Source organism: Heptranchias perlo, chromosome 5 (genome assembly GCF_035084215.1).
Source record: "Heptranchias perlo isolate sHepPer1 chromosome 5, sHepPer1.hap1, whole genome shotgun sequence".
NCBI lineage: Eukaryota > Metazoa > Chordata > Chondrichthyes > Hexanchiformes > Hexanchidae > Heptranchias > Heptranchias perlo.
The window spans coordinates 81,294,316-81,322,036 of NC_090329.1; the positions used below are offsets into that span (position 1 = coordinate 81,294,316).

At 44.6% G+C, this 27,721-nt stretch overlaps 1 protein-coding gene across 2 annotated transcripts in view; it reads right to left on the reverse strand.

Annotated features, from left to right (window-relative positions):
• LOC137321888 (amine sulfotransferase-like) overlaps window positions 1–27,721 on the reverse strand; it is a 74,457-nt gene that overhangs the window by 17,689 nt on the left and 29,047 nt on the right. Inside the window, exons 1-4 of one of the 2 annotated variants that reach the window (XM_067984715.1) lie at window positions 22,788–22,870; window positions 17,685–17,842; window positions 3,253–3,455; window positions 985–1,111 (exon numbers count right to left, since the gene is read on the reverse strand). In XM_067984715.1, coding sequence (XP_067840816.1) covers window positions 985–1,111; window positions 3,253–3,455; window positions 17,685–17,823 — 469 coding nt within the window. In that variant the 5' untranslated portion in view covers window positions 17,824–17,842; window positions 22,788–22,870. Of the gene's footprint in view, window positions 1–984; window positions 1,112–3,252; window positions 3,456–17,684; window positions 17,843–22,787; window positions 22,871–27,721 lie in introns of those variants that run through there. The other variant, XM_067984716.1, reaches the window with a different exon arrangement.

Genomic DNA, 27,721 nt, shown 5'->3' on the forward strand with positions numbered 1-27,721 from the left:
GTCTTCTGTCCTGGGTTATTTGCATGGAGAACAGCAGCCAGAAGGCTTCAAGGTCTGAATATTGCCCTAGCAGGGGTTGGGAGGGGTGGGGGGTGAGGGGAGTGGGGCTGAATGTCTTTGCAAACTTACAGCCCATGAGTGTTCTTCGATCTTTGAGCTGCGCATGGAAACCCCACAGACCCTTTGGGCCTGCTGGGGTCCTGGCACAAGCCATATACTCTGTATAGTAAAGAATGGTGGTCTGATCTCAGATGCGTAGAGAATAATTTCTGCTTCCCTGAATTTAATAATTTGGCCAATAGACATGCAAGCCACCCAATCTTCAGAGACTGTACATAATCCCAGTTAAACACCTGTAGAAACCTGAAATAAAACAATTGACCTCTGTAATAAAACATGTAATAATACAAACAACAAAGCTGACATTTGTAGCTAAAATTCGACAAGTTACTGTCTAGGAGTACTATAATCTTTCACAGTGGAGGATCAGTAATTCTCTAATCCTATGATGAGTACAGAAGCCTGACTGCATATCACCTAGCAGTTGAATGTAATCATAAGATATGGGTGCAAATGGCAGGAGGTGCACAAAAGAGTGCATGAAAAAGTTCAAGCCAAGCCAAAGAAGGAGGTTGATAGAACAAGAAACCTGACAACTGAAGGAGCTCGCACCATCAGAAATGAAAATGGCTGAATTATTCAGCCTTGAAAGCTTAAAGGCTATGGGACACTCCCTCTGAATGCTAGGAAGTTGCTTCCAAATTATTTTCACTACTCTAACAATCTGGTATTGATTGGCAATAAGAGAAGCACTCCTCAGATCAAGGACTAAGGAAGCAAGAGATGTACGCGAGATGTGAATCACAGGGATCTATGATTGGTTCATAGGACTGAAAGTCTGAAGTCAAAGTGAGCCAAAATATGATAAAAACAAAGAAAAGACAAGGAATAAAATACATGATATGGTAAATGCTAAATATTTACCTCTGCCATCCATGAATTTCTCAAGAAAGTCTTCAAAACTCAATGGTGCTTCCAAGACGACAACATAATTTTGAAAGTGATATAAAGACACAAAAATATCCTTCGGATTTCGAGCAACATAGATAACCTGCGTTTAAAATATTAGATTAGTTGAATGTGAAATCGTAAAAAAAAAAGAATTTGTAGAGTACATTTGTATTCTATTATTGGAAGTTATTGATTACATGTAACTGCTTATACTTATTTCATAGCTTTATGATATTTGAAATCATACAATGAAATAGAAAAGCTGTCAAAACTAATTTAATGTTAATTTGTTGCTTTTAATTGTTAGCAGTCCTGTTAATTGGAATTAGCAGGGTGAAATTACCTGTTTAAGGGGAGTACTTTGAACAAAGGTACTTACCCTCAATTTTCTGTCATCTTTAAGCAATGTGTCCTCACTGGCTCTCTGTCTTCCAGTGCATCAATTTTAAAATCCTCATTCTCCTCTTCAAGTCTCCCCCTGGCCTTGTTCTATCCTACTGCTGCAATCTTTTCTAACCTTATGCCCCAACATAGACCCTCTACTCTGACTTCAGGTTCCACCTCCCTCTGCTCAATTATTACTGGCAGGGCTTTCAGCCATCAAACTGCTGTACTCTGGAAATCTCTCTCTAAATTTCTTCATCTTGCTTACCCCTCTCCCCATTTTCAGAAGCATCCTCAAAATCTATGTCTTTGGCCATGCTTTCAGTCAACACTTCTAACTTCTCCTTAATTCCAGCTTGTTTAATAATGTGCTCCTGTGAAAAGTGCTATAAAATGTAAACTATTGTTGCCAATGATACCTCCACAACACCCAACAAAGTACCAATAGTTGTAGTCCATTATTTTGCTCTTGATTGTCTATAATACTGAAAAGAACATTTGTGAAAAGTAGTTACCAATAGTGAGTACTTCCTTATGAACCATGTCTCTGCAGAGCTGTTATTACATGATTTACAACCATACTATCTTCTTGATCATTCAGTCAGGTAACAATTATTACAGAAGGTTGAGTCAGATAGTACGATATTTCTGCAATCTAAGTTGTGCAATTTGCTCAGAAGTTTGATTTATCTAGCTAATCAAATTAGACTAAATACCTTAGGAAACTTACAGCAAAGGTCCATTACTTTGAAATTTCTTCTCTAAGTAAGATTTTTTTAAAGTCTTAATTTGCTGAAAATCTGTTAAGTGTACAGTATATATTCATGTGTAGCACACTTCAAGACAGTAAGTAACACATCTGAGCAATGGTCATTTGGCATTGACAAACCAATCAAACTTTTGTGCTCACAATTCCTGATATCTTATGCAACCCCTAATGATGCCACTACTATGATTTGATTTCTTAGTTCATGGAATTGGCATCATAATGGAGGGCAGATGGACCACTGAGGAAAATTAAAATAAAAAGGTGAATGTTAATTTCACAGCACAGTTCATATGTCAGCTTAGTTCCCATTACAATTAATTTTAAATTTACACTTATAATATAATTTGAATTACTTACCTAATGTATCGAGGCACATTTTACAAAATGGTGCTACTGGCACGGAGCTTTATGCAACAGGGGCACATATTGGGTATTCAGGGTGGACGTCAGCATGCCACATGCAATATTCCACCTATAAATTCAAGCTCTCTGCCAGAAGTGCTAATTCAGAACACATTGGGGCAGATCTTGACTTTGTGGGATAATGTAAAACGGGTGATAGCGAGTCGGCAGCCCGTTTTACATCTCTCCTGATTTTTATTTCTATTGACTGCAATGAAAATAAAAATGGGCTGCCGACTCGCTATCACCCGTTTTACACTATCGCACAAAGTCAAGATCTACCCCATAGGGGGTAATTTTCTGAGTTTGTGATGGTGGCAGGGAGCCTCAGAAAATTACCTCCATAACAAGTTGTGGGATACGATCTATATCCTACTTGTTACACTGACTGTAACTCACTTGTGATTTTGGTACTCATTCATTATCAGTTCAAACTATTTATGGGATATAAATCATAATCCACAGCTCCTCATCATGTATCTTTATATTGTAACCTCCTCAATGTATTACTAACCATCTTAGCTATCCACCAATCACTCACATGCTCAAACAGAAAGCACCCCGGAATATACAGAGGAAACACACAAGTAACGTAAAAGGACACAGAAGAAAGGAAACACATCCACCCAATTAAAATAAGAACAAGAGATTAAAGAAGAATGTAAAGCAATAAGAGATCACCTTACTTTTCCCTTTGCCTTTTTGAAATCCTTTGGGATTAATTGGTAGGGCAAATGAGAGACACTCAGGCGAGGTGATGGGCGTGACTCAAAATTTGAGAATGGCAGCTCCATCCAAGGAACACGTTCAATCGCTGGTTTGCTTTGTACGGCAGCTGGGTCACCATCCGAATAAATTAAACTCAAAATTTGTTGCATCCATACGGTACCTGGTGTGTGATAGAAATATGAAAAGATTGTAAAATAGATGGCTGCAGAACAGGTGCTAGAATTACAACCTTCAACATTCAATGGCAGAATCAATATTTGCTTTCAAGTTTCCAGAAGTCATCTGAAAATCTGCAAAGTGGTTATTTGAGTAAATCAGATGGGTTCCCTCTATTCCTCCAACAATTAAGAAAACTGTACTGTATTTTTCAAATTCTCAGTTGTGGACCTAAAGCTTTTCAGTTAGTCAGTCTCAACCAATCAATGTGCAATGTAGGGTTTCAAACTGCAACAGTTCCAAATGGCTTTACTCAGTTCTCCATTAACCAACGTTCACACTTGAGGGAGCATTAATGCTTCTCTCCTACTTCTTGTTTTTTCAGTGTTACTAATCCTAGTTCTTGACTTAATCAAGATGGGGCCCATTTGTGGATTTCTGGGGGAGCCTGGAATGCCCCGAGACATGTTCCAAATTGAAGTTGGGAACAGGGAGGGAGTGGATGGAGGAAGTGCCTCCCCCCACCTCCCTTGGAGTTTGCCAGTGCATCTCTTGAGCGAGGGAAACCTGGTGGAGGTAGATTCTATTCCATCTTCCAGTTCTTGCCCCATAAAAAACAACCCTCCAGAATAAAGAAATGTAGCAACCTTCAGAACACTTCTAAGATAAAGCAATAGTAGTAGTTAACGGAAACAGAAAAGGACAGATAGGGATTGTGGACCTACATATTAGAAACTGCTTGTAATGCAGTTGATTTCATGAAGTGAGCCAAAAATATGGCGTGACATTTTGGATTAATCTATAATCAAGTGGAATGCTTCTGTGTTTTCTATTGGAAACAACATTCACTTACTGTGAAGATAAAGTTACCTTTGGAAACTCCTGAGTTACCTATAAAGTTACCTATCATCATGCCAATTTCACATTTTTTGAATGGCTTAACGGCTAATTTAAGTAGCAGCTCCAGAGATAAACAGCACTGCGGAGAGTAACTTCAGCAGAAATTGTGGCATGACAGCAGAGAACAAAACAATTTCACTGATAGGGCTCTTTCAGAATTGCTACAGTGCTGGAGGGGCAGGTTGACCTTTTTGAATCTTTGGAGGTCACCACCACAAAGACCAGGTAGCAACATGCCTGAGAAGACATTGCTGCAAAGGTGGACATTGTGGTAGGAAGTGCAATGGAGCAGAACTGCTTTTTTCCTGCTGTGACCCTGTCCTAAATTCCAGTGATGGGGTCGTTATTTTATTAAGGGTAGGTACCTGTACCGGTAGCGACACTACAGTGGCACTCACCAGCCGAAGTGCAAGAATTTCAGTGCGGCACCTTGCCACTACGACAGAGAAACCACAGGACTGTCTGGATGAAGACGAAGAATGCTGTGTTATTCTTTTACTTCCTCGCTAGTAGGCCCAGAGCCAAACTGCAATCAATCCCTCTGGAATCAATTGCTGTTTGATATATTCCTGATGGGGCCCATTTGCGGATTTCTGGGGGAGCCTGGAATGCCCCAAGACATGCTCCAAATTGAAGTTGGGAACAGGGAGGGAGTGGATGGAGGAAGTGCCTCCCCCCACCTCCCTTGGAGTTTGCCAGTGCATCTCTTGAGCGAGGGAAACCTGGTGGAGGTAGATTCTATTCCATCTTCCAGTTCTTGCCCCATAAAAAACAACCCTCCAGAATAAAGAAATGTAGCAACCTTCAGAATACTTCTAAGATAAAGCAATAGTAGTAGTTAACGGAAACAGAAAAGGACAGAAAGGGATTGTGGACCCACATATTAGAAACTGCTTGTAATGCAGTTGATTTCATGAAGTGAGCCAAAAATATGGTGTGACATTTTGGATTAATCTATAAGTGCTGTGTCAAGAAAAGCATCATGGCTACTTACTGAATTATGGCCACTGATGTGCATAATGGTGCCCTGATGCCCACTTAGGTATGATTTCAAACTCTTTGTACTCGAGTGAACCCTGCCAGATGTTTTTTTTTATTCGTTCATGGGATGTGGGCTTTGCTGGCGAGGCTGGCATTTATTGCCCATCCCTAATTGCCCTTGAGGTGGTGGTGGTGAGCCGCATTCTTGAACCGCTGCAGTCCGTGTGGTGATGGTTCTCCCACAGTGCTGTTAGGAAGGGAGTTCCAGGATTTTGACCCAGCGACGATGAAGGAACGGCGATATATTTCCATGTTGGGATGGTGTGTGACTAGGAGGGGAACATGCAGGTGGTGTTGCTCCCATGTGCCTGCTGCTCGTGTCCTTCTAGGTGGTAGAGGTCGCGGGTTTGGGAGGTGCTGTCGAAGAAGCCTTGGCGAGTTGCTGTAGTGCATCCTGTGGATGGTACACACTGCAGCCACAGTGCGCCGGTGGTGAAGGGGGTGAATGTTTAGGGTGGTGGATGGGATGCCAATCAAGCGGGCTGCTTTGTCTTGGATGGTGTCGAGCTTCTTGAGTGTTGTTGGAGCTGCACTCATCCAAGCAAGTGGAGAGTATTCCATCACACTCCTGACTTGTGCCTTGTAGATGGTGGAAAGGCTTTGGGGAGTCAGGAGATGAGTCACTCGCCGCAGAATACCCAGCCTCTGACCTGCTCTCGTAGCCACAGTATTTATATGGCGGGTCCAGTTAAGTTTCCGGTCAATGGTGACCCCCAGGATGTTGATGGTGGGGGATTCTGCGATGGTAATGCCGTTGAATGTCAAGGGGAGGTGGTTAGACGCTCTCTTAGTTCTGGTATCATCCTAATTAATCTTTTTTGCACCTTCTCCAATGGCTCTATATCCCTTTTATAATATCGAGACAAGAATTGTGCACAGTACTCCAAGTGTGGTCTAACCAAGGTTCTATACAAGTTTTTTATTCAACTGGAGCTCTTTTGAAAAAGCAGATTTGTGTGCAGTTACAGTGCGTTTCTGAATGGTTTGCTGAATTTCCTGTGACTTCTTGCAAATCTTCTGCAAGTTGATTAAAAAGATCGCAGTTTGAAAAATATTTTTCAATGGAATGGGAATTGTTCCAAAGTTGTTGGGGGAAAAAAATAAATAGTTGAAAATCAGGCCCTGTCTATATTCGAATAGCAGGAACATTCTTTTGCTTAGAGAATGGATTTAGCCTGTGGTTTTTTTACAATGTTTGAGAACTTTAATCAACTGGAAACAGCTTAACAGATCTGTAGCTCAGCTGCTGAGTGCAGGACATGACATGTTATCATTTGGTGTTGCTTTTCAAAAGTATGTGGCAGAAGATTGGAATTCTGATCAATGTCGTTGTTTTTATTGCTGTGAGCCTGGTATGACCTGGATATGTTCCAGATATGGAGTTTATCTTGGCTCTGGCTCACTGTAATCAATTGTGATCCATTTCTGGTCAAACGATGACCTCATGCAGATTATAGAACAGTCAATTACTTCTTTTTCCCCATATCACAATTTCGAGTATCTGCTTGTATCAGTCAAATTTAAAAAAACCCCAGCTGATAGTAAGCCTAAGCACCTGATGAATAAGAAGAATAGGGATACTGGTGTTTGGAAGTGTACCATAGTTCCCCCACAGCCTGGGTAAATTAGTTATTCTGATGTGAAGTGATCTGATTTTAGAATTTGCATGGATTAATAAATTCAGAAAATAAACTGCTTGTACAGAGGGGCACAATTTAAAATGTGCAGTACAAAGAAGGTTCACTCGGTTAATCCCGGGGATGAGGGGGTGGACATATGAGGAGAGGTTGAGTAGATTGGGACTCTACTCATTGGAGTTCAGAAGAATGAGAGGCGATCTTATTGAAACATATGGGATTGTGAGGGGGCTTGATTGGGTGGATGCGGTAAGGATGTTCCCAAGGATGGGTGAAACTAGAACTAGGGGGCATAATCTTAGAATAAGGGGCTGCTCTTTCAAAACTGAGATGAGGAGAAACTTCTTCACTCAGAGGGTAGTAGGTCTGTGGAATTTGCTGCCCCAGGAAGCTGTGGAAGCTACATCATTAAATAAATTTAAAACAGAAATAGACAGTTTCCTAGAAGTAAAGTGAATTAGGGGTTACGGGGAGCGGGCAGGAAATTGGACATGAATTTAGATTTGAGGTTAAGATCAGATCAGCCATGATCTTATTGAATGGCGGAGCAGGCTCGAGGGGCCGATTGGCCTACTCCTGCTCCTATTTCTTATGTTCTTATGTTCTCTTGTTGGAGATGGTCATTGCCTGGCACTTATCTGGCGCGAATGTTACTTGCCACTTATGGGCCCAAGCCTGGATGTTATCCAGGTCTTGCTGCATGCGGGCTTGGACTGCTTCATTATTTGAGGGGTTGCGAATGGAACTGAACACTGTGCAATCATCAGCGAACATCCCCATTTCTGACCTTATGATGGAGGAAAGGTCATTGATGAAGCAGCTAAAGATGGTTGGGCCTAGGACACTGCCTTGAGGAACTCCTGCAGCAATGTCCTGGGGCTGAGATAATTGGCCCCCAACAACCACTACCATCTTCCTTTGCGCTAGGTATGACTCCAGCCACTGGAGAGTTTTCCCCCTGATTCCCATTGACTTCAATTTTACTAGGGCTCCTTGGTGCCACACTCGGTCAAATGTTGCCTTGATGTCAAGGGCAGTCACTCTCACCTCACCTCTGGAATTCAGCTCTTTTGTCCACGTTTGGACCAAGGCTGTAATGAGGTCTGGAGCCGAGTGGCCCTGGCGGAACCCAAACTGAGCATCGGTGAGCAGGTTATTGATGAGTAAGTGTCACTTGATAGCGCTGTCGACGACACCTTCCATCACTTTGCTGATGATTGAGAGTAGACTGATGGGGCGGTAATTGGCCGGATTGGATTTGTCCTGCTTTTTGTGGACAGGACATACCTGGGCAATTTTCCACATTGTTGGGAAGATGCCAGTGTTGTAGCTGTACTAGAACAGCTTGGCTAGAAGCGCAGCTAGTTCTGGAGCACAAATCTTCAGCACTACAGCTGGGATGTTGTCGTGTCCCATAGCCTTTACTGTATCCAGTGCACTCAGCCGTTTCTTGATATCACGTGGAGTGAATCGAATTGGCTGAAGACTGGCTTCTGTGATGGTGGGGATATCGGGAGGAGGGCGAGATGGATCATCCACTCGGCATTTCTGGCTGAAGATGGTTGCAAACACTTCAGCCTTGTCTTTTGCACTCACGTGCTGGACTCCGCCATCATTGAGGATGGGGATGTTTGCAGAGCCTCCTCCTCCAGTTAGTTGTTTAATTGTCCACCACCATTCACGACTGGATGTGGCAGGACTGCAGAGCTTTGATCTGATCCGTTGGTTGTGGAATCGCTTCGCTCTGTCTATAGCATGTTGCTTCCGCTGTTTAGCATGCATGTAGTCCTGAGTTGTAGCTTCACCAGGTTGGCACCTCATTCTTAGGTATGCCTGGTGCTGCTCCTGGCATGCTCTTCTACACTCCTCATTGAACCAGGGTTGATCCCCTGGCTTGTTGGTAATGGTAGAGTGAGGAATATGCCGGGCCATGAGGTTACAGATTGTGTTGGAATACAATTCTGCTGCTGCTGATGGCCCACAGCGCCTCTTGGATGCCCAGTTTTGAGCTGCTAGATCGGTTCTGAATCTATCCCATTTAGCACAGTGGTCATGCCACACAACACGTTGGATGGTGTCCTCAGTGCGAAGACGGGACTTCATCTCCATGAGGACTGTGCAGTGGTCACTCCTACCAATACTGTCATGGACAGATGCATTTGCGACAGGTAGATTGGTGAGGACGAGGTCAAGTAAGTTTTTCCCTCCTGTTGGTTCGCTCACCACCTGCCGCAGGCCCAGTCTGGCAGCTATGTCCTTCAGGACTCGGCCAGCTCGGTCAGTAGTGGTGCTACCGAGCCACTCTTGGTGATGGACATTGATGTCCCCCACCCAGAGTACGTTTTGTGCCCTTGCTACCCTCAGTGCTTCCTCCAAGTCTTGCTCAACATGGAGGAGGACTGATTCATCAGCTGAGGGAGGGCGGTGGGTGGTAATCAGCAGGAGGTTTCCTTGCCCATGTTTGACCTGATGCCATGAGATTTCATGGGGTCCAGAGACAATGTTGAGGACTCCCAGGGACACTCCTTCCTGACTGCATATCACTGTACCGCCACCTCTGGTGGGTCTGTCCTGCCGGTGGGACAGGACATACCCAGGGATGGTGATGGAAGAGTGTGGGACATTGGCTGAAAGGTATGATTCTGTGAGTATGGCCATGTCAGGCTGTTGCTTGACTAGTCTGTGGGACAGCTCTCCCAATTTTGGCACAAGTCCCCAGATGTTAGTAAGGAGGACCTTGCAGGGTCGACTGGGCTTGGTTTGCCGTTGTCGTGTCCGGTGCCTAGTGGTCCGTCCGGTTTTATTCTTATTATGACTTTTAGTAGCGAGATTTTACAACTAAGTGGCATGCTTGGCCATTTCAGAGGGCAATTAAGAATCAATCACATTGCTGTGGGTCTGGAGTCACATATCGGCCAGACCGGGTAAGAACGGCAGGTTTCCTTCCCTAAAGGACATTAGTGAACCAGATGGGTTTGCACGACAATCCGGTAGTTTCATGGCCACCATTACTGATACTAGTATTTTAATTCCAGATTTTTTATTTAATTAATTGAATTTAATTAATTAATTGAATTTAAATTCGCCAGCTGCCATGGCAGGATTTGAATGCATAACTCCGGATTTTAGTCCAGGTCTCTGGATTATTAGTCCAGTAACATAACCACTATGCTACCGTACCCTAGCTAGGGTCTAGCTGATGCCTCCTCTCCACACAAAAAGTGATGACGATGTTGGCCCTTGCATACACGTGTGTATTGCAGACTGCCTAATTTGGTGGATGTTAGGGGTGGCTTGGAAGGATGTGGTAGTTTGACTTCATGTTGGGGTAATCTTCACCTCCAAGGGAAGAGCCAACTCTGATCCCGATGTTGTTTGCAGATCATTGTGCAGAAGATGGCACAACTCTGTGGCAATCTGTCTTCTGAAGCAGAGGTGAAGACAAGCCTCCTCTAATGTCCAGGTACAGGTAACAGGGTAGTGATAGGCATGGCCAAAATATCTCAGGGGTTGTTGGTCTCTCATAAACTACGCTTCCTCATCTAAATTATGCAGTGCATTTGAAAACCCCAAAGGATTACCCATTTTCAGCTCTCTGTAAGGTACATCATCAAAGCCAGCAGTACACAGGAATAATGGAGAAAGGTAGTAGCAGGGAAAGACCACCCCAAAATGGAGGCCAACCCAACAAAACCAGCTAATGCATTAGGCAAAATTGCAGCCAAGGGTGCAGGAAAATGCAAAATAAATGTAATTGAATAGTTATTTTTTTCCTTTAAGAAGCTTTTTTCAGCAGACAAAGACCACACGGTCTCTGGTGCAGCCTGGTCTGTGCTCTGGGCAGAGCCTCACTGAAAGTTGTAAGATTTGGGACTCCATTAAAATATTAAAAAGGCTGTACAAGCTGATAACTTAGCCTCATTAATTTGGCCCAACATAAGAACATAAGAAATAGGAGCAGGAGTAGGCCATACGGTTCCTCGAGCCTGGTCTGCCATTCAAGAAGATCATGGCTGATCTTCAACCTCAATTCCACTTTCCCACCCTATCCCCATATCCCTTAGTGTCCAAAAATCTATCAATCTCAGTTTTGAATATACTCATCAACTGAGCATCCACAGTCCTCCAGGGTAGAGAATTCCAAAAGATTCACAACCCTCCAAGTGAAGACATTTTTCATCATCTCGGTCCTAAATGGCGGACCCTTTATCTTGAGACCATGATTCCTAGTTCTAGACTTCCCAGCCAGGGGAAACAGCCTCTCAGCATCTACCCTGTCAAGCCCACTAAGAATTTTATATGTTTCAATGGGATCACCTCTCATTCTTCTAAACTCCAAAGAACATAGGCCCATTCTACTCAATCTCTCCTCAAAGGACAACCCTCTCATTCCCAGGAACCAAACTGACCTTTGGGAAATTGCACATTTAATGGTCCAGGGTAACGCAAAATATGTCTTTGGTGCCCAAAATGGCAAGAGTTCCATTTGCCAGCTGTAACATTCCTCACTTTGATATGCACACAATTGACAAAAAAAGTTATAAAAAGAAAGCATGGAATGAATAAAGGAAATTTAAGTCATTATGGCAACTCCTTTGCACAATTTATCCTATTATGAATTTTACAATACCCATTTATCTCAAGGGAATGTTCTCCATAAATTCTGTGCGATCTGCAAATGTTATGCATCAAAATTTCATAATATTCATTTACCCTCACATTACCATTAATGCAACCCTGAAGTTCTGTCCTCCAGACAACATTGCCTTGCAAGGCTGCCTCAGCGTCAACCATTGAATCTTCTGGAGCATTTGATCATTTCATTCTACTTCTATCCCCGTAAACTTTAATCCAGTTCCCAAACAGTTAAGCTATCCGGTGATGAAAGGACATCGACCTGAAATGTTGGCCCTAATATTCACGGGGAGGCAGGGAGGGACCAGGGGAGCTTGTTTGCGGGAGGGAAACCCACAAATCCTGTGTACGCGGATGTCCAAATTTAATGGCAGGACTTAATTATCATTTTATTATTCCGTTTCCCTCCAAGCAGGAGGTCAGATTGAAGGCTGCCGGCTGCCAGGCAGGAAAGCCTATGTTAGAAGGCCACAGCAGGGGACCACTGGGTACAGTCCCTGGCAATCGGCAAAGATTAGGGGGCATCGGGGGGGGGGGGGGGGTGTCGGACCGACAATTGGGAGGGAGGGAGCGCGGTTCGAAGGATGGGGGTTGGCAAAGATTGCTGGGCATAAGGATGGGGGGGGGGGGGGGTCAGACTGGCAATTGGAAGGGAAAGGTCATGGGTTTGGGGGGGGTCGGCAGATCATGGGGCAGAATGGGGGGGGTTGGCAAATTGCGGGGCAGAAGGCTTAGGATCGCTAGTTTGGAAGGGGGGTGGGTCGGCCGATGGCGGGGCAGCGAGGAAAGGCCTTGGTCAGCAGAAGGTTTGGTTGGCGGCAGCGGGGAGCACTCCTGCTTCTTCTGGGTCACAAGCACTGCTATAAAGAGCACTTAGCTGCTTGATCCAGCAGCTCCCATCTTCATTTATCTGCCGGGTTTCCCCAGCCCTGGAAAACCTGGCCGGCCAACGTTAAATTTAAATCAGGCTCCCAACTGCACTGTACAAGCCTGATTTAAATATTATAATGAAGTGTCCTGTCTCTTGAGAGTGGGGCATAGACATGGCACACAACCTGCTTCCATTAAAATGGTGGCAGGTGAGTACCCGGTGGGTTGGGGTTGTGTTTTGCAATTTTTAATTTTTAACCCCCCCCACCCTGACTCTCTCCCGCCTGTCATGGGGGCATTAATATTGACCCCGTTAACTGTTTCTCTCTCCACAGATGAGGCCTGACCTGCTGAGTGTTTCCAGTATTTTCTGTTTTTATTGCAGATTTCCAGCATCCCTAATATTTTGCTTTAGTTAAGTCATCCAGTTCCTTTCTGAAGTAATTCATTGCCTCAGCCTCAACTGACTTTGGTGGCATGGCCACAATTGAGGAGAGAGGATAGTCCCAGTTAGAATAAAACTAGTTTTCCTATTATTAAGCAATATTTAAGAACCTAATGCCGTGGATCTTTTTATGTTCATGTAAGGAAAAGATCACAATAAAGACACCTGTTGATTTGTGGGAAATGTAAAATCGCATTATACTCTTCACCTCCATGTGCTGTATACAGGTCCATATGTTTGATGGTTAGAATAGTTTTATGGGTTGGGATGCATTGTGACAAAAAATATATTTTTAGCATTAATGCAAACAGTTCTACAATATAGACACTGGGGAGGCACCAGTGGATTGGATACAGGTTAATGTGGTGTCCATATTCAAAAAGGGAAACAAAGCAGACACAGGCAATTACTGACTCACCATTCTTACTTCCATTCCATGTAATATAATGGAATCATTCATCAACAGTAAACTTGAGAATCATCTGTACAACAATAATTTAGTTCACAACAGTCGGCATGGAATCAGAGGCGGAAGATCCTGCTTGAAAAGTCTCTTTGAGAAAGTGACAACCCTTGTGGACCGCATAAAGCCCTTTGGCGTGTTGTATCTCGACGGCCGAAAGGCTTTTGATAAACTTCCAAATGAAAGCCTATGAATTAAATTCCAAGCTGTGAGGCTTCAAGATAATGCTGAGAATGAATAAGAAAGTTCAAAGGAAACAATGAGTACCCATTAGAGGAGTTATATCAAAGTTGGGGGGGGCAGGTACTGAGTGCCTGTCAAGGCTCAGTGCTGGGTCTGCTACTATTTTTAATTTGCATCAATGACCTGGATTCAGAAACTCAATGCAAAATGGTCAAAGTTGCAGATGATACTAAAATAGGATGGGCAGCAGAATCAAAGGAGGTAACTCAAGAATTACAGAAGAATAGTTTGGACAAAGTATGCAAATGTATGATAGGTGACATTTATTACTAACAAGTGTAAAGTGCTACACGTAAGGAGGAAAAACAAATGGCATGCATATTCTATGAATAGTGTTGAAATAGCTATGGGGGAAGCTGACAGACACCTAGGAGGATGTGTGTAGAGCCCCAGTACGCAAACACCAAGTGTCACTACGTGCTGAGTTTTTACCTGTCCAATGCACTGAGAAGGCTAGGTCTGGCCACGCTGGCTGAGCAGGACTTCCCATCCAGCTGGACCGTTCCCCCCCCCCCCCCCCCCCACCTGTCCCAGGTGGAGAAGTACCACAAGGCCATCAGACAGTGGTCGACACGAAACATTGAGTCCCGCAAGGAAAGGAGATGGTGGACTCGATCGGGCTTTTCCCCGACCAGACAGTCGATGCCACTTGGCAGAAGGTCGCATCCCCAGAACTAACAAACAGGCACAAGGATGTAGCCTGGATGGTGGTGAGAAAGTGCAGTCCTTCCAACATGCACGAAATCTCAGCGCCACCCTGAGCTACCCTCGAGGCTGCAGCGGGGAGGACACTGTCATCCACCTCCTGATGGGCTGTCCCTTTGCGCAGAGGGTGTGGCGAGAGATGTGTTGGTATCTGTCCCTGTTCATCCCCAATAGTTCGATAACAGGACGCAGTGCTCTACGGACTGTTCCCCGGGACACATGCCGAGACAGCTGTCACCTGTGGCTGGAAGACCATCAACTCGGTGAAGGAGGCCCTTTAGTCCGCCCAAAAACTTTTTTTAAAAATTCGTTCATGGGATGTGGGCGTTGCTGGCGAGGCCAGCATTTATTGCCCATCTCTAATTGCCCTTGCGAAGGTGGTGGTGAGCCGCCTTCTTGAACCGCTGCAGTCAGTGTGGTGACGGTTCTCCCACAGTACTGTTAGGAAGGGAGTTCCAGGATTTTTACCCAGCGACAATGAAGGAACGGCGATATATTTCCAAGTCGGGATGGTGTGTGACTTGGAGGGGAATGCACAGGTGGTGTTGTTCCCATGTACCTGTTGCTCTTGTCCTTCTAGGTGGTAGAGGTCGCGGGTTTGGGAGTTGCTGCAGTGCATCCTGTGGATGTCACATGCTGCAGCCACAATGCACCAGTGGTGAAGGGAGTGAATGTTTAGGGTGGTGGATGGGGTGCCAATCAAGCGGGCTGCTTTGTCCTGGATGGTGTTGAGCTTCTTGAGTGTTGTTGGAGCTGCACTCATCCAGTTGTTGGAGAGTTGGAGTGTTGTTGGAGCTGCACTTATCCAGGCAAGTGGAGAGTATTCCATCACACTCCTGGCTTGATGGTGGAAAGGCTTTGGGAAGTCAGGAGGAGAGTCACTCGCCGCAGAATACCCAGCCTCTGACCTGCTCTTGTAGCCACAGTATTTACGTGGCTGGTCCAGTTAAGTTTCTGGTCAATGGTGACCCCCAGGATGTTGATGGTGGGGGATTTGGTGATGGTAGTGCCGTTGAATGTCAAGGGGAGGTGGTTAGACTCTCTTGTTGGAGGTGGTCATTGCCTGCCACTTGTCTGGCGCAAATCTTATTTGCCACTTATCAGCCCAAGCCTGGATGTTGTCCAGGTCTTGCTGCATGCGGGCTCGGACTATTTCATTATTTGAGGGCAACTGAACACTGTGCAATCATCAGCGAATATCCCCATTTCTGACCTTATGATGGAGGGAAGGTCATTGATGAAGCAACTGAAGATGGTTGGGCCTAGGACACTGCCCTGAGGAACTCCTGCAGCAATGTCCTGGGGCTGAGATGATTGGCCACCAACAACCACTACCATCTTCCTTTGTGCGGGGTATGACTCCAGACACTGGAGAGATTTCCCCCTGATTCCCATTGGCTTCAATTTTACTAGGGCTCCTTGGTGCCACACTCGGTCAAATGCTGCCTTGATGTCAAGGGCAGTCACTCTCACCTCATCTCTGGAATTCAGCTCTTTTGTCCATGTTTGGACCAAGGCTGTAATGAGGTCTGGAGCCGAGTGGACTTGGCAGAACCCAAACTGAGCATCAGTGAGCAGATTATTGGTGAGTAAGTGCCATTTGATAGCACTGTCGACGACACCTTCCATCACTTTGCTGATGATTGAGAGTAGACTGATGGAGCGGTAATTGGCCGGATTGGATTTGTCCTGCTTTTTGTGGACAGGACATACCTGGGCAATTTTCCACATTGTTGGGTAGATGCCAGTGTTGTAGCTGTACTGGAACAGCTAGGCTCGAGGCACAGCTAGTTCTGGAGCACAAGTCTTCAGCACTACAGCTGGGATGCTGTCGGGGCCCATAGCCTTTGCTGTATCCAATGCACTCAGCAGTTTCTTGATATCACATGGAGTGAATCGAATTGGCTGAAGACTGGCTTCTGTGATGGTGAGGATATCAGGAGGAGGCCGAGATGGATTATCCACTTGGCACTTCTGGCTGAAGATGGTTGCAAACACTTCAGCCTTGTCTTTTGCACTCACGTGCTGGACTCTGCCATCATTGAGGATGGGGATATTTACAGAGCCTCCTCCTCCCATTAGTTGTTTAATTGTCCACCACCATTCACGTGCTGGTCTTCCAGCTGAAGGAACTGTCCACAACTGAGTGTTGCCGACTGGCACACTGCAAGGTCCAGGAGTATGTGCTGCGGGACACACTGAAGCGAGGTGTAACCTACGCACAGGCCCTATTGGGAAAGGTCACTGTTTAAGGCCATCCCATCTCGTATTGTGCGGAATGTATTCGAAAAGGTGTACGGTGATTAAAATTGTAACAATGAGATTATAGTGTATACGATCTGCACTGTATTGCTTTGAATTGCTGTGCTGCATTTTGTGCCCTTTATTTGAGCAGTGTGTAAATTGTGTGTATCTTTTAATTTTATGAAATAAAGTATATTTTGAAATATAAAAAAGACCTAGGAGTCTTAGTGGACTTGATGTTAAATATGTTCAATCAATGCAGAGCAACAATCAACAAAATCAATAGAATTTTGAACTACATAGCTAAAACAGTAGAATATAAGGCAGAGGAGATAATGATCAAACTGTAAAGTTCTGGTCAGATTGCATCAAGAATATCGAATTCAATTCTGATCAAGAAACGAGAGAAATCAAATGCTGGAGACAGTACAGAAAAGAGCCACAAGGTTGATCCCTAATGTCAGGGTTCTAAGTTATGAGGAAAGACTAAAGAGACTTGGGCTTTTCAGCTTGGAAAGGAGATGTATGAGAGGTGATCTTATAGAGATATATACGGTTGTTAAGGGGATAGAAAAAATTAACCAGGAATGTCACTTTAAATTAAACTGGAAGTAGAACTAGGAGACACAGGTTCAAACTAGTAAATGGTAATTTTGGGATTAATATCAGGAAATTCTTCAAAGTGTGACCAACACGTGGAATAAACTTCTAGATAGGGTAGTCAAGGGAAAAAATACTCTGGAATTATTTAATAAACAATTGGATGCAACAAGGATGGGGAGTTAAGTTCTCTCTGGATGGATGAATTGAGATGGGCCAAATGGCTTTCCTCATCTGTAATTATCTTGTGATCGTGTATACTGAGTCATGCAAACTGGGAAGTTTGACTCCTGGATTGATTCCTGGTTTATGATGGATAGAAAGGGCACTGCAACTGACCTTATCACCCCTGGCCTAGGGAGAAAATTGAATCTGCCAGAATTCTTACTCTTGATTAGCTATCCAGTGATCCCTGTGAAAGTGAACGCATCAACAACAGCATTTCCTTACCAGATTTTGGATATGTGACTGCAGTCACATCACTGTCCCTTATTTCAAAATGATCCATTTTTTCCAAATACTCTATTACGTGAATATTGGAGATAAAGTTACAGCCTTTGTACTGATAAAGTTCATAGCTCTTGGACATTGTTGCGATGTTGAGGAACCTAGAATAAAAATGCAAACTTAAACTAATTCACTAGCACAACAACAACAACTTGCATTTATATAGCGCCTTTAATGTAGTAAAACATCCTAAGATGCTTCACAGGAGTGCTTATCAAACAGAATTTGACCCGAGCCACTTAGGGAGATGCTAGGATAGGCTTGGTCAAAGAGATAGCTTTTAAGGAGGTAAAAAAGGTAAAGAGGCGGAGAGGTTTAGGGAGAGAATTCTAGAGCTTAAGGCAGTGCCGCTAATGGTGGAGTGAAGAAAATGTGGGATGCGCAAAGGGCCAGAATTGGAGGAGTGTAGAGATCTTGGGGGGTTGTAGGACTGGAGGAGGTTAGAGATAGGGAGGGGCGAGGCCATGGAGGGATTTGAAAACAAGGATGGGAAATTTAAAATCCAGGTGTTGCTGGACTGGAGGCAATGCTGGTCAGCAAACACAGGGGTGATGGGTGAACAGGATATGGTGTGAGTTAGGAAAAGGGCAGCAGAGTTTTGGATGAGCTCAAGTTTATGGAGGGCGCAAGGTGAGAGGCTGGCCAGAAGAGCATTGGAACAGTCAAGTTTAGAGGTAACAAATGCTTGGATGAAGATTTCAGCAGCAGATGATCTGAGGCAAGGGCGGAGACAGGCAATATTACAGAGGTGGAAGTAGGCATTCTTGGTGATGGAGCGAATATGGGGGTCGGAAGCTCAGCTCAGGTTGCGAACGGCCTGGTTCAGCCTGTTGACCGGAGGTCACCGGTTACGGTTATTGGCTTAGCACAAAGAGGAGACAAGTCAATTCTCTTTTAACTCTCAATTTGCTTTATTCACGCCGTTAGATCATATACATATGGCTTATACGTCTGGTTAGATAGACATGCAGTTTGCACCAGGTTATACAGTTTTATACCCAAACTAGGATCTAAACACACACCCACTAGGTTTCTCTGACACTCCCTGAGTGGTCACAGAATATAAAGTAGTTTCTGCAGCCACTGGCCAACAAGCCTCAGACAGTGGCTCGGGAGAGGGATGGAGTTGGTGGCTAGGGAATGGAGTTTGTGGTGGGGACCGAAGACAATGGCTTCAATCTTTCCAATATTTAGTCGGAGGAAATTTCTGCTCATCCAATACTAGACATCAGACAAGCAGCATGACAAATCAGAGGCAGTGGAGGGCTCGAGAGAGGTGGTGGTGAGGTAGAGCTGGGTGTCGTCAGCTACATGTGGAACCTGACATGTTTTCAGATGATGTCGCTGAGGGGCAGCATGTAGTTGAGAAATAGGATGGGACCAAGGATAGAGCCATGGGGGACTCCAGAAATAATCGTGTGGGAGCGGGAAGAGAAGACATTGCAGGTGATTCTCTGGCTATGACTGGATAGTCCCACCCAGCTGGATGACAGAGGAGAGACGTTGGAGGAGGATGGTGTGGTCAACCGTGTCAAAGGCTGCAGACAGTTCAAGAAGGATGAGGAGGGATAGTTTACCAGGGTCAGAGTTATACAGGATGTCATTTGTGACTTTGATAAAGGCTGTTTCAGTGATGTGGCGGGGGTGGAAACCTGATTGGAGCAGTCCAAACATGGAGTTGCAGGAAAGAAGGGCACAGATTTGAGAGGTTCAAGGACTGGAGAGGAAAGGGAGGTTAGAGATGAGGCGGTTGTTTGCAAGGATAAAGGGGTCAAGGATGGTTTTTTGAGGAGGGGGGTGATGACGGCAGATTTGAAGGGCAGGGAGCACTACATGAGGAGAGGGAACTGTTAATAATATCAGTTAACATGGGGGCCAGGAAGGGAAGTTGGGTGGTCAGCACTTTGGCAGGAATAGGGTCAGGGGAGCAGGAGGTGGGTCTCATGGTCAAGATGAGCTTGGAGAGGCATGAGGAGAGATAGGAGAGAAACTAGAAAAAGATGTGAGTTCAGGACTAGGGCAGGGGGGAACCTTAGGGGAAGTTTGGGTTGGTGGGCTTGGGAAAGAGAGAAGGAAGTGGCAGAGGCAGCTGAACATATGGTCTCAATCTTAGTGACAAATAAGTCCATGAGCACCTCGCATTTGTTGGAGGTGAGGATGGAGGGGAGAGAGGTTTAAAAAGATGGTTTGTAGTGGAGAAGAGAAGCCAAAGGTTAGCTTTGCATTCCAGGATGATCCTGGAATAGTGAGCAGTTTTGGCAGAGGAGAGCAGGACCCAATAGTGCTTTATGTGGTCCGGTCAGATCTAATGATGAATGGCTAAACCAGTTGTCCGCCATAAACATTCAAGTCTGCATCCCTTGGACTTAAGGGAGTGGAGATGGGAACCGTAGTAGGAGGAGCGAGCAGGTGGAATCACAGGGAACCAACTGTTAGGTCTAAAAGCTAAAAAGTGTAACAGTTCCTAAAGCCATAAGCCCACTGCAGGAAGTTACCCCTAATTCAGTACTAACAAGCATTCAATTAGCAATTTTAATTAGAAGCCACAGGATGACTGGTGTGGGTAATGGAAAAATAACCTAATAATGCAATATAGGATGCAACTCTAAGATATACTGTTGGGCAGAGCAGAGCAACATTTTACAATTAACCTGGGAGTGCTTACTGCTGATGCTAGATGGGTGAAATGGTAAATGTTCTATTCCCCAGCACTAACATCCTTCGTCTTGATAAGACAAAAATCACAAAAAGAACTTAATATATGTACTAATTAAAATAGGTTGTTCTGCGCATTAAAAATGGGTAATTTCTTAAGGGTTACCAGATTGATCCACTCGTTATGTAAACTTAAATGCTGTAAATAGCAGATTTAATGTATTTAAATTTCAATGGCCCAACAATTTTGATTTACATTAGAGACCTTTAAGCATGAAAAGATTTTGTAGTGGCTTATAAAGGAACTTTTGAAATTTAAATAAGGCTTCCAAATTTTTGACAAAGTGCATATTTGTGTATGCTATACTGCAATATAATACTAGAATAATACTATATGATATACTTATGCAATAAAAAATTATTAATGAGATTGAGGCTTTCTAAAAAGATTCCCTAGGACATCACATTCTTTCTGCCTGCCCACTGTTTGTGCTAATTTCTACCCATTTAAAGTTACCTCAACGACCATACATATTTATTGAATATGAGGTTTGAATATAGCATTACTGAGCAGCTCAGTCATTTTACTACACTGGGCTGTCACTCCAGTTACTGTTCTGCCTTGGATTGATTTCATTTAAATATGTTGTTTGGCAAACTACCTCCATTGGTCATCAAGCATTCATTGACAATGTGAAAAATTGGGGGTGTGGAGGGGCTAATGGGTGGGTCTTGTATGATAATGAAGCACCATATCCCAACCTGCAACAGGACTTGAATAACATCCAGGTGTGGGTACATAAGTGGTAGGTAACATTTGCATTACATATGTACAAGTTAATAATCTTGAACATCACCATGTCCCCATGACCTTCAATAGTACCACCATTGCCAAATCCCCTAACATCAACATCTTGGGGGATACCATTGACTAGAATCTGAACTAGACCAGCCATATCAACACTATGGCCACAAGAGCAGGGCAGAGCAGACTGGCACATTCCAAGGTCCAGGACTACATGTTCGGGGACTCACTGAGGATGGGTGCGGCCGCTGCAAAGGCTCTGTGGGGAAAGGCAACCGTTTAGAGCCTTCCCGCCATTGTATACCGAAGGGCTGCAATCAGGGAAAAACCCCTTGGGCAGAATGTAAAATTCAAATTGATGTAATGTACCTATAATGAATCTAATCAATAATCTGTATTGACTGTAATGCAATGAGGCACCCTGGAGTGTCATGAACTGTAATTATGTACAATGTGTTCATTGAACTGTACTTAATATAACCTGTATAATTGTATAATCTGTATTGTGTATGTTTGGAATGTGATATAACAACTGTATTGTGTGCATTACTGCAAATTTTATGAATAAAGTGTATTTTTTGAAAAAAAAACTGATGAGTGGCTCACCTCCAGACCCCTCAAAGTCTTTCCATCATCTACAAATCTCAAGTCAGCAATGTGGTTGAATAGTCACCCCTTACCTGGATGTCTGTAGCTGTAACACTCAAGAAGCTTCACTTGATTGGCTCCCCTGCACTGGCCTCAGTTTCTACCCCTCCAACAGTGACACACTGTGGCTGTACTATCTATCTACAGTCTGCACTGCAGCAACTCTATTTTTCTCTGTTAATTGCTTCTTTCAGAACCCATTTTCCCCACACCTGACTGTTGTAAGTAGAATAAAATATTAAAACTCCAGGACCTTTAGTTTCTTTAAATGCTTTACAAAAGCACTAACATAATAAAACTTTGGTACTGGGAACTGCATAAATGTTTTGAGTGCCTGTAAAAGAATTCTGTAATTGACATGCATTGGTAAATTGTATATATCCTCATACATTAGTTCTTCAGTAATACACTCATATTAGTCATTCAGTAATACAATAATCAAATTTTCCTATTCCCCAGGATTTGCAATTAAAGTGAGAAACTTTTATTCCAATCGTTTAAAGCTTCATCCTACATTGCTCCTGTGCTACGTTTTGTCTGGAGTTTTTTTTTAAAACAGAAGTCTGGGATTTACAACATTCAAAGTACACTCATAGATTTAATACACTTCAGAATTAAGAAAAAAATGGGTTCCAAAAGAAGCAATTAAGAGGGAATAATGGAAATAATTTCACTCCATTTAAAATTTCAAGTTTGATGAACATTTGATTCTTCTTTATAGTTATGTTTGAAACACCTTAAAGTTTAAAAGTTAATTTGATTTTAAAAAGTATTTTCTAGTAATCCAGTTAATTTTAATCAGCCAAAAAAAAAGAAGAGCACTTCATTGTAAAACAAATACAAACTTCATGAAATACTACCAAATAGCATGCATGAAAGTATATGGTATAACTTTATATATATATATATATATATATGTGTGATTTTTAATACCTTACCTTGGCAAAAAAAGTTTCCTGCTTCTAAACCAGCTTGTATATCACTGGCACACAGAAACTCACCATTTATAATATTGAGTGATTCATTACATATTCAAATGATCAGTACTTCATCACCAATCAGCAGTTAAGTACACAAATGGCCATTAAGGTTTAAAGAAAAGGATTGCTTTGAAATGATTTTCACCTAGAGAAAGTATTACCAAACAGCATGCATGAAAAAAAATCCACCCAATCCGCCAGTCATACCGAGTGGGATTGATCTCTCAGAGCCACTGGAAGTAATATTTAAAGGGGCACTCAGCTGCTGGCATTTGGATCATAGGATCTGTACCTCAATGTGCTCTCTGGATTTCCAGGAAAGTTTCCAGCTTCCAGATTGCTTCTTTCTGACATTTTTTGCCTTGCTTACCCTCAGTAAGCTCTATCTGTTTATCATAGGTGCTATTATTGCCAGTATGAATTGGATGGACAATTGTAAACAATTTTACAACACCAAGTTATAGTCCAACAAATTTATTTTAAATTTCACAAGCTTTCGGAGGCTTCCTCCTTCCTCAGGTGAATGTTATGGAAATGAAATCTTCGAATCCTACGCATTTATAAATCACAGAACAATGCCTGGCGATTACTGCCCGTTGCCAAGGCAATCACAGTGAGCAGACAGAGAGGTGTCACCTACAAGGCCACCGAATATACAAACCCCCCCAAAAAAAGAGAGAGAGAGGCAGAGACATAGAGACATCTGGAAGGAAGATAGCAAATGACCCGTTATATTAAAAACAGATAACATTTGTTCGCTGGTGGGGTTACGTGTAGCGTGACATGAACCCAAGATCCCGGTTGGGGCCGTCCTCATGGGTGCGGAACTTGGCTATCAATTTCTGCTCGACGATCTTGCGTTGTCGTATGTCTCGAAGGCCGCCTTGGAGTATGCTTACCCGAAGATCGGTGGCTGAATGTCCTTGACTGCTGAAGTGTTCTCCGACTGGGAGGGAACCCTTCTGTCTGGCGATTGTTGCGCGGTGTCCGTTCATCCGTTGTCGCAGCGTCTGCATGGTCTCGCCAATGTACCATGCTCTGGGGCATCCTTTCCTGCAACGTATGAGGTAGACAACGTTGGCCGAGTCACAGGAGTATGAACCGTGCACCTGGTGGGTGGTGTCCTCTCGTGTGATGGTGGTATCTGTGTCGATGATCTGGCATGTCTTGCAGAGGTTACCGTGGCAGGGTTGTGTGGTGTCGTGGACGCTGTTCTCCTGAAGGCTGGGTAATTTGCTGCGAACGATGTTTTGTTTGAGGTTGGGTGGCTGTTTAAAGGCGAGTAGTGGAGGTGTGGGGATGGCCATAGCGAGGTGCTCGTCGTCATTGATGACATGTTGAAGGCTGCGGAGAACATGGCGTAGTTTCTCCGCTCCGGGGAAGTACTGGACGACGAAGGGTACTCTGTTGGTTGCGTCCCGTGTTAGTCTTCTGAGGAGGTCTACGCGATTTTTCGCTGTGGCCCGTCGGAACTGTCGATCGATGAGTCGAGCGTCATATCCTGTTCTTACTAGGGCATCTTTCTGCGTCTGTGGGTGTCCATCGCGTTCCTCCTCATCTGAGCAGACCCTGTGTATTCGCAGGGCCTGTCCATGGGGGATGGCCTCTTTGACGTGGTTAGGGTGGAAGCTGGAAAAGTGGAGCATCGTGAGGTTGTCCGTGGGCCTGCTGTAGAGGGAGGAGGGTTCCCTCCCAGTTGGGGAACACTTCAGCAGTCAAGGACATTCAGCCACCGACCTTCGGGTAAGCATACTCCAAGGTGGCCTTCGAGACACACGACAACGCAAAATCGTCGAGCAGAAATTGATAGCCAAGTTCCGCACCCATGAGGACGGCCTCAACCGGGATCTTGGGTTCATGTCACGCTACACGTAACCCCACCAGCGAACAAATGTTATCTGTTTTTAATATAACGGGTCATTTGCTGTCTTCCTTCCGGATGTCTCTATGTCTCTGCCTCTCTCTCTCTTTTTATTTTTTTTGGGGTTTGTATATTCGGTGGCCTTGTAGTTGACACCTCTCTGTCTGTGATTGCCTTGGCAACGGGCAGTAATCACCAGGCATTGTTCTGTGAATTATAAATGCGTAGGATTCGAAGATTTCATTTCCACAACATTCACCTGAGGAAGGAGGAAGCCTCCGAAAGCTTGTGAAATTTAAAATAAATTTGTTGGACTATAACTTGGTGTTGTAAAATTGTTTACAATTGTCAACCCCAGTCCATCACCGGCATCTCCACATCATGAATTGGATGGAGGAAGAGGTGGAAGAAGAGGAGCAGCAGCAGCCTCAGCAGCCAGCACTGTTAGAAGACAGCAGATTAGGGGACTGCTTGTAGAAGGCCATACCCAGCACACAGGGTGTAAAGGCAAGAGTCACATTCTTCAATCTATCTGAAGAGCAGTGCATCAGAAGGCTGTGGTTCTCCAAGCTGACTGTTGCTGACCCCTGTGGTCTCCTACAACAGGACCTTGTGAAATGGTCAGTTTAATGCTAAAGGGATCAACGGATAGGGGGATAAAGCAGGAACAGGGTACTGAGTTAGACGATCAGCCATGATCATTTTGAATGGCAGAGCAAGCCCGAAGGGCCGAATGGCCTACTCTTGCTCCTATTTTCTATGATTCTATGACCTTCTGTTTCCTGGATCAGAGGCCCATGCTTTGCCAATGCCTCTCAAAGTCACCACAGCCCTTAACTTCTTTTCTACTGTCTCCTTCTAGTCTGCTACAGGGGACATCTCCCGCATCTCCCAGTCTGTGGTAAACAGCTGCTTTTAAGCAGGACACCAAAGCTCTGTTTACCAGGGCTAACCAGTGCATCACCTTCTCAATTGACCTCGACAGTCAACATGGGAGAGCTCGGGAATGTCTGGCTTTTCTCACGTCAAGGGTGTCATTGACTGCACGCATGTTGCCATCAGGGCTCCAGAACACCAACCTGCAGCCTTCGTGAATAGGAATGGCTACCACTTCATTAATGTCCAGCTAGTCTCTGATCACAGAAACAGGATCATACAAGTTTGTGCAAGGTACCCAGGCAGCCGTCACAATGCTTTTATCCTGTGACACATAGCCATCTCCCCAATATTCGACCCTTCCAGGAATGTGACAGGGCAGTTGCTGGGGTACAAGGGATATCCCTAAATATGTGGCCCATGACACCTCTCTGAAACCCCAACATACCTGAGCAACACAAGTATAATCAGAATGATTATCGATTCTATCATAGGGCTGCTAGGGTTCAGGTTTCTGGACAGGTCTGGGGGCTCCTTACAATATGCTGCGCAAAGGGTCCCCCCACATCATAGTGGTGTGCTGCATTTGGATTTGGAGGAGGACCAGCAGCAGCAGCAGTCCTCATCAGACGAGAAAGACCAGGGTGAAGGAAGGGAAGCAGCAGAAGAAGGAGGTCCACTTCAACACCTTGCAATAAGAGATGCCGTGGATGAGTTAATTGCACAGCAATTTCGGTGATCAGCTCATTCCCTCTGCATGAACAGTCCTTGTGACATCCTTCACCACTTCCTTCATCCTGCATTAAAGAACATTGATACCATTCAGCCTTTCTTAAAAAGTTAGGTTTACTAAGTCGACTGCTCCTAATGGCTTCAGAAAAGCTGGTGGAAGGCGGGTGTTGCTCATGTTGGGACCCTTGAGATGCTCGTGGCCGGTGACTTCTGGGTGCTCGAGTGCATAAGGACCCGGCTGCTGACTTTCTGGCACCGTGGAGATTATTGGTCGAGGGGTGGCAAAGGAACCAATGCACTGACATCCCGAGAGACTGCAACATGAACTGCTCCCATAGCGCCATTGCCACTTCTGTAAGGCTGGGGCTCATCACGTCCACTGCTCTGGAGGAGGCCAGGCTGCAGAAGGTGAGTGACTCCTTGAAAGTCCCTATCTTTTCAGGCCACCAATCCGTCCAAGGTGGAGGCCTGCCTCTCCAATGCGTATGATCAGAGTTTCATTAGTTCAAACAGTATAACTTATATTTACATCAAGATATAAAATAAAGAACACACAGCACTACCCCTACTTTGGTGGGTCGTCTTACTTGACTTAAACTGATTAACACCTCTGCATCTGTCCTACAATCCAGGGCTGGATCTCTCTTCCTTCCTACAGTACCTTGTCTTTTTAAACTTCTCGTAGTACTTCATTTTGTTTTATTCGTTCATGGGATGTGGGCGTCGCTGGCGAGGCCGGCATTTATTGCCCATCCCTAATTGCCCTTGAGAAGGTGGTGGTGAGCCGCCTTCTTGAACCGCTGCAGTCCGTGTGGTGACGGTTCTCCCACAGTGCTGTTAGGAAGGGAGTTCCAGGATTTTGACCCAGCGACAATGAAGGAACGGCGATATATTTCCAAGTCGGGATGGTGTGTGACTTGGAGGGGAATGTGCAGGTGGTGTTGTTCCCATGTACCTGCTGCTCTTGTCCTTCTAGGTGGTAGAGGTCGCGGATTTGGGAGGTGCTGTCGAAGAAGCCTTGGCGAGTTGCTGCAGTGCATCCTGTGGATGGTACACACTGCAGCCATGGTGCGCCGGTGGTGAAGGGAGTGAATGTTTAGGGTGGTGGATGGGGTACCAATCAATGGGCTGCTTTGTCCTGGATGGTGTCGAGCTCCTTGAATGTTGTTGGAGCTGCACTCATCCAGGTAAGTGGAGAGTATTCCATCACACTCCTGACTTGTGCCTGCATGATAGACCTTTTGATGTCTGTGTTCTGACTGTATAAAAGCCTCTCTCCTGGTGTTAAAAAATCTGTTGTTCTTCTATTCCCCCTCTCACAGACAACAGCGATCAAACGCTTGTCCAAGACAATGGTGAGAAGTGGCTTTTTTTTGAATATTCAAATATCCTAACTAATTGTTTAATGTTTGGTCTCTGGGGG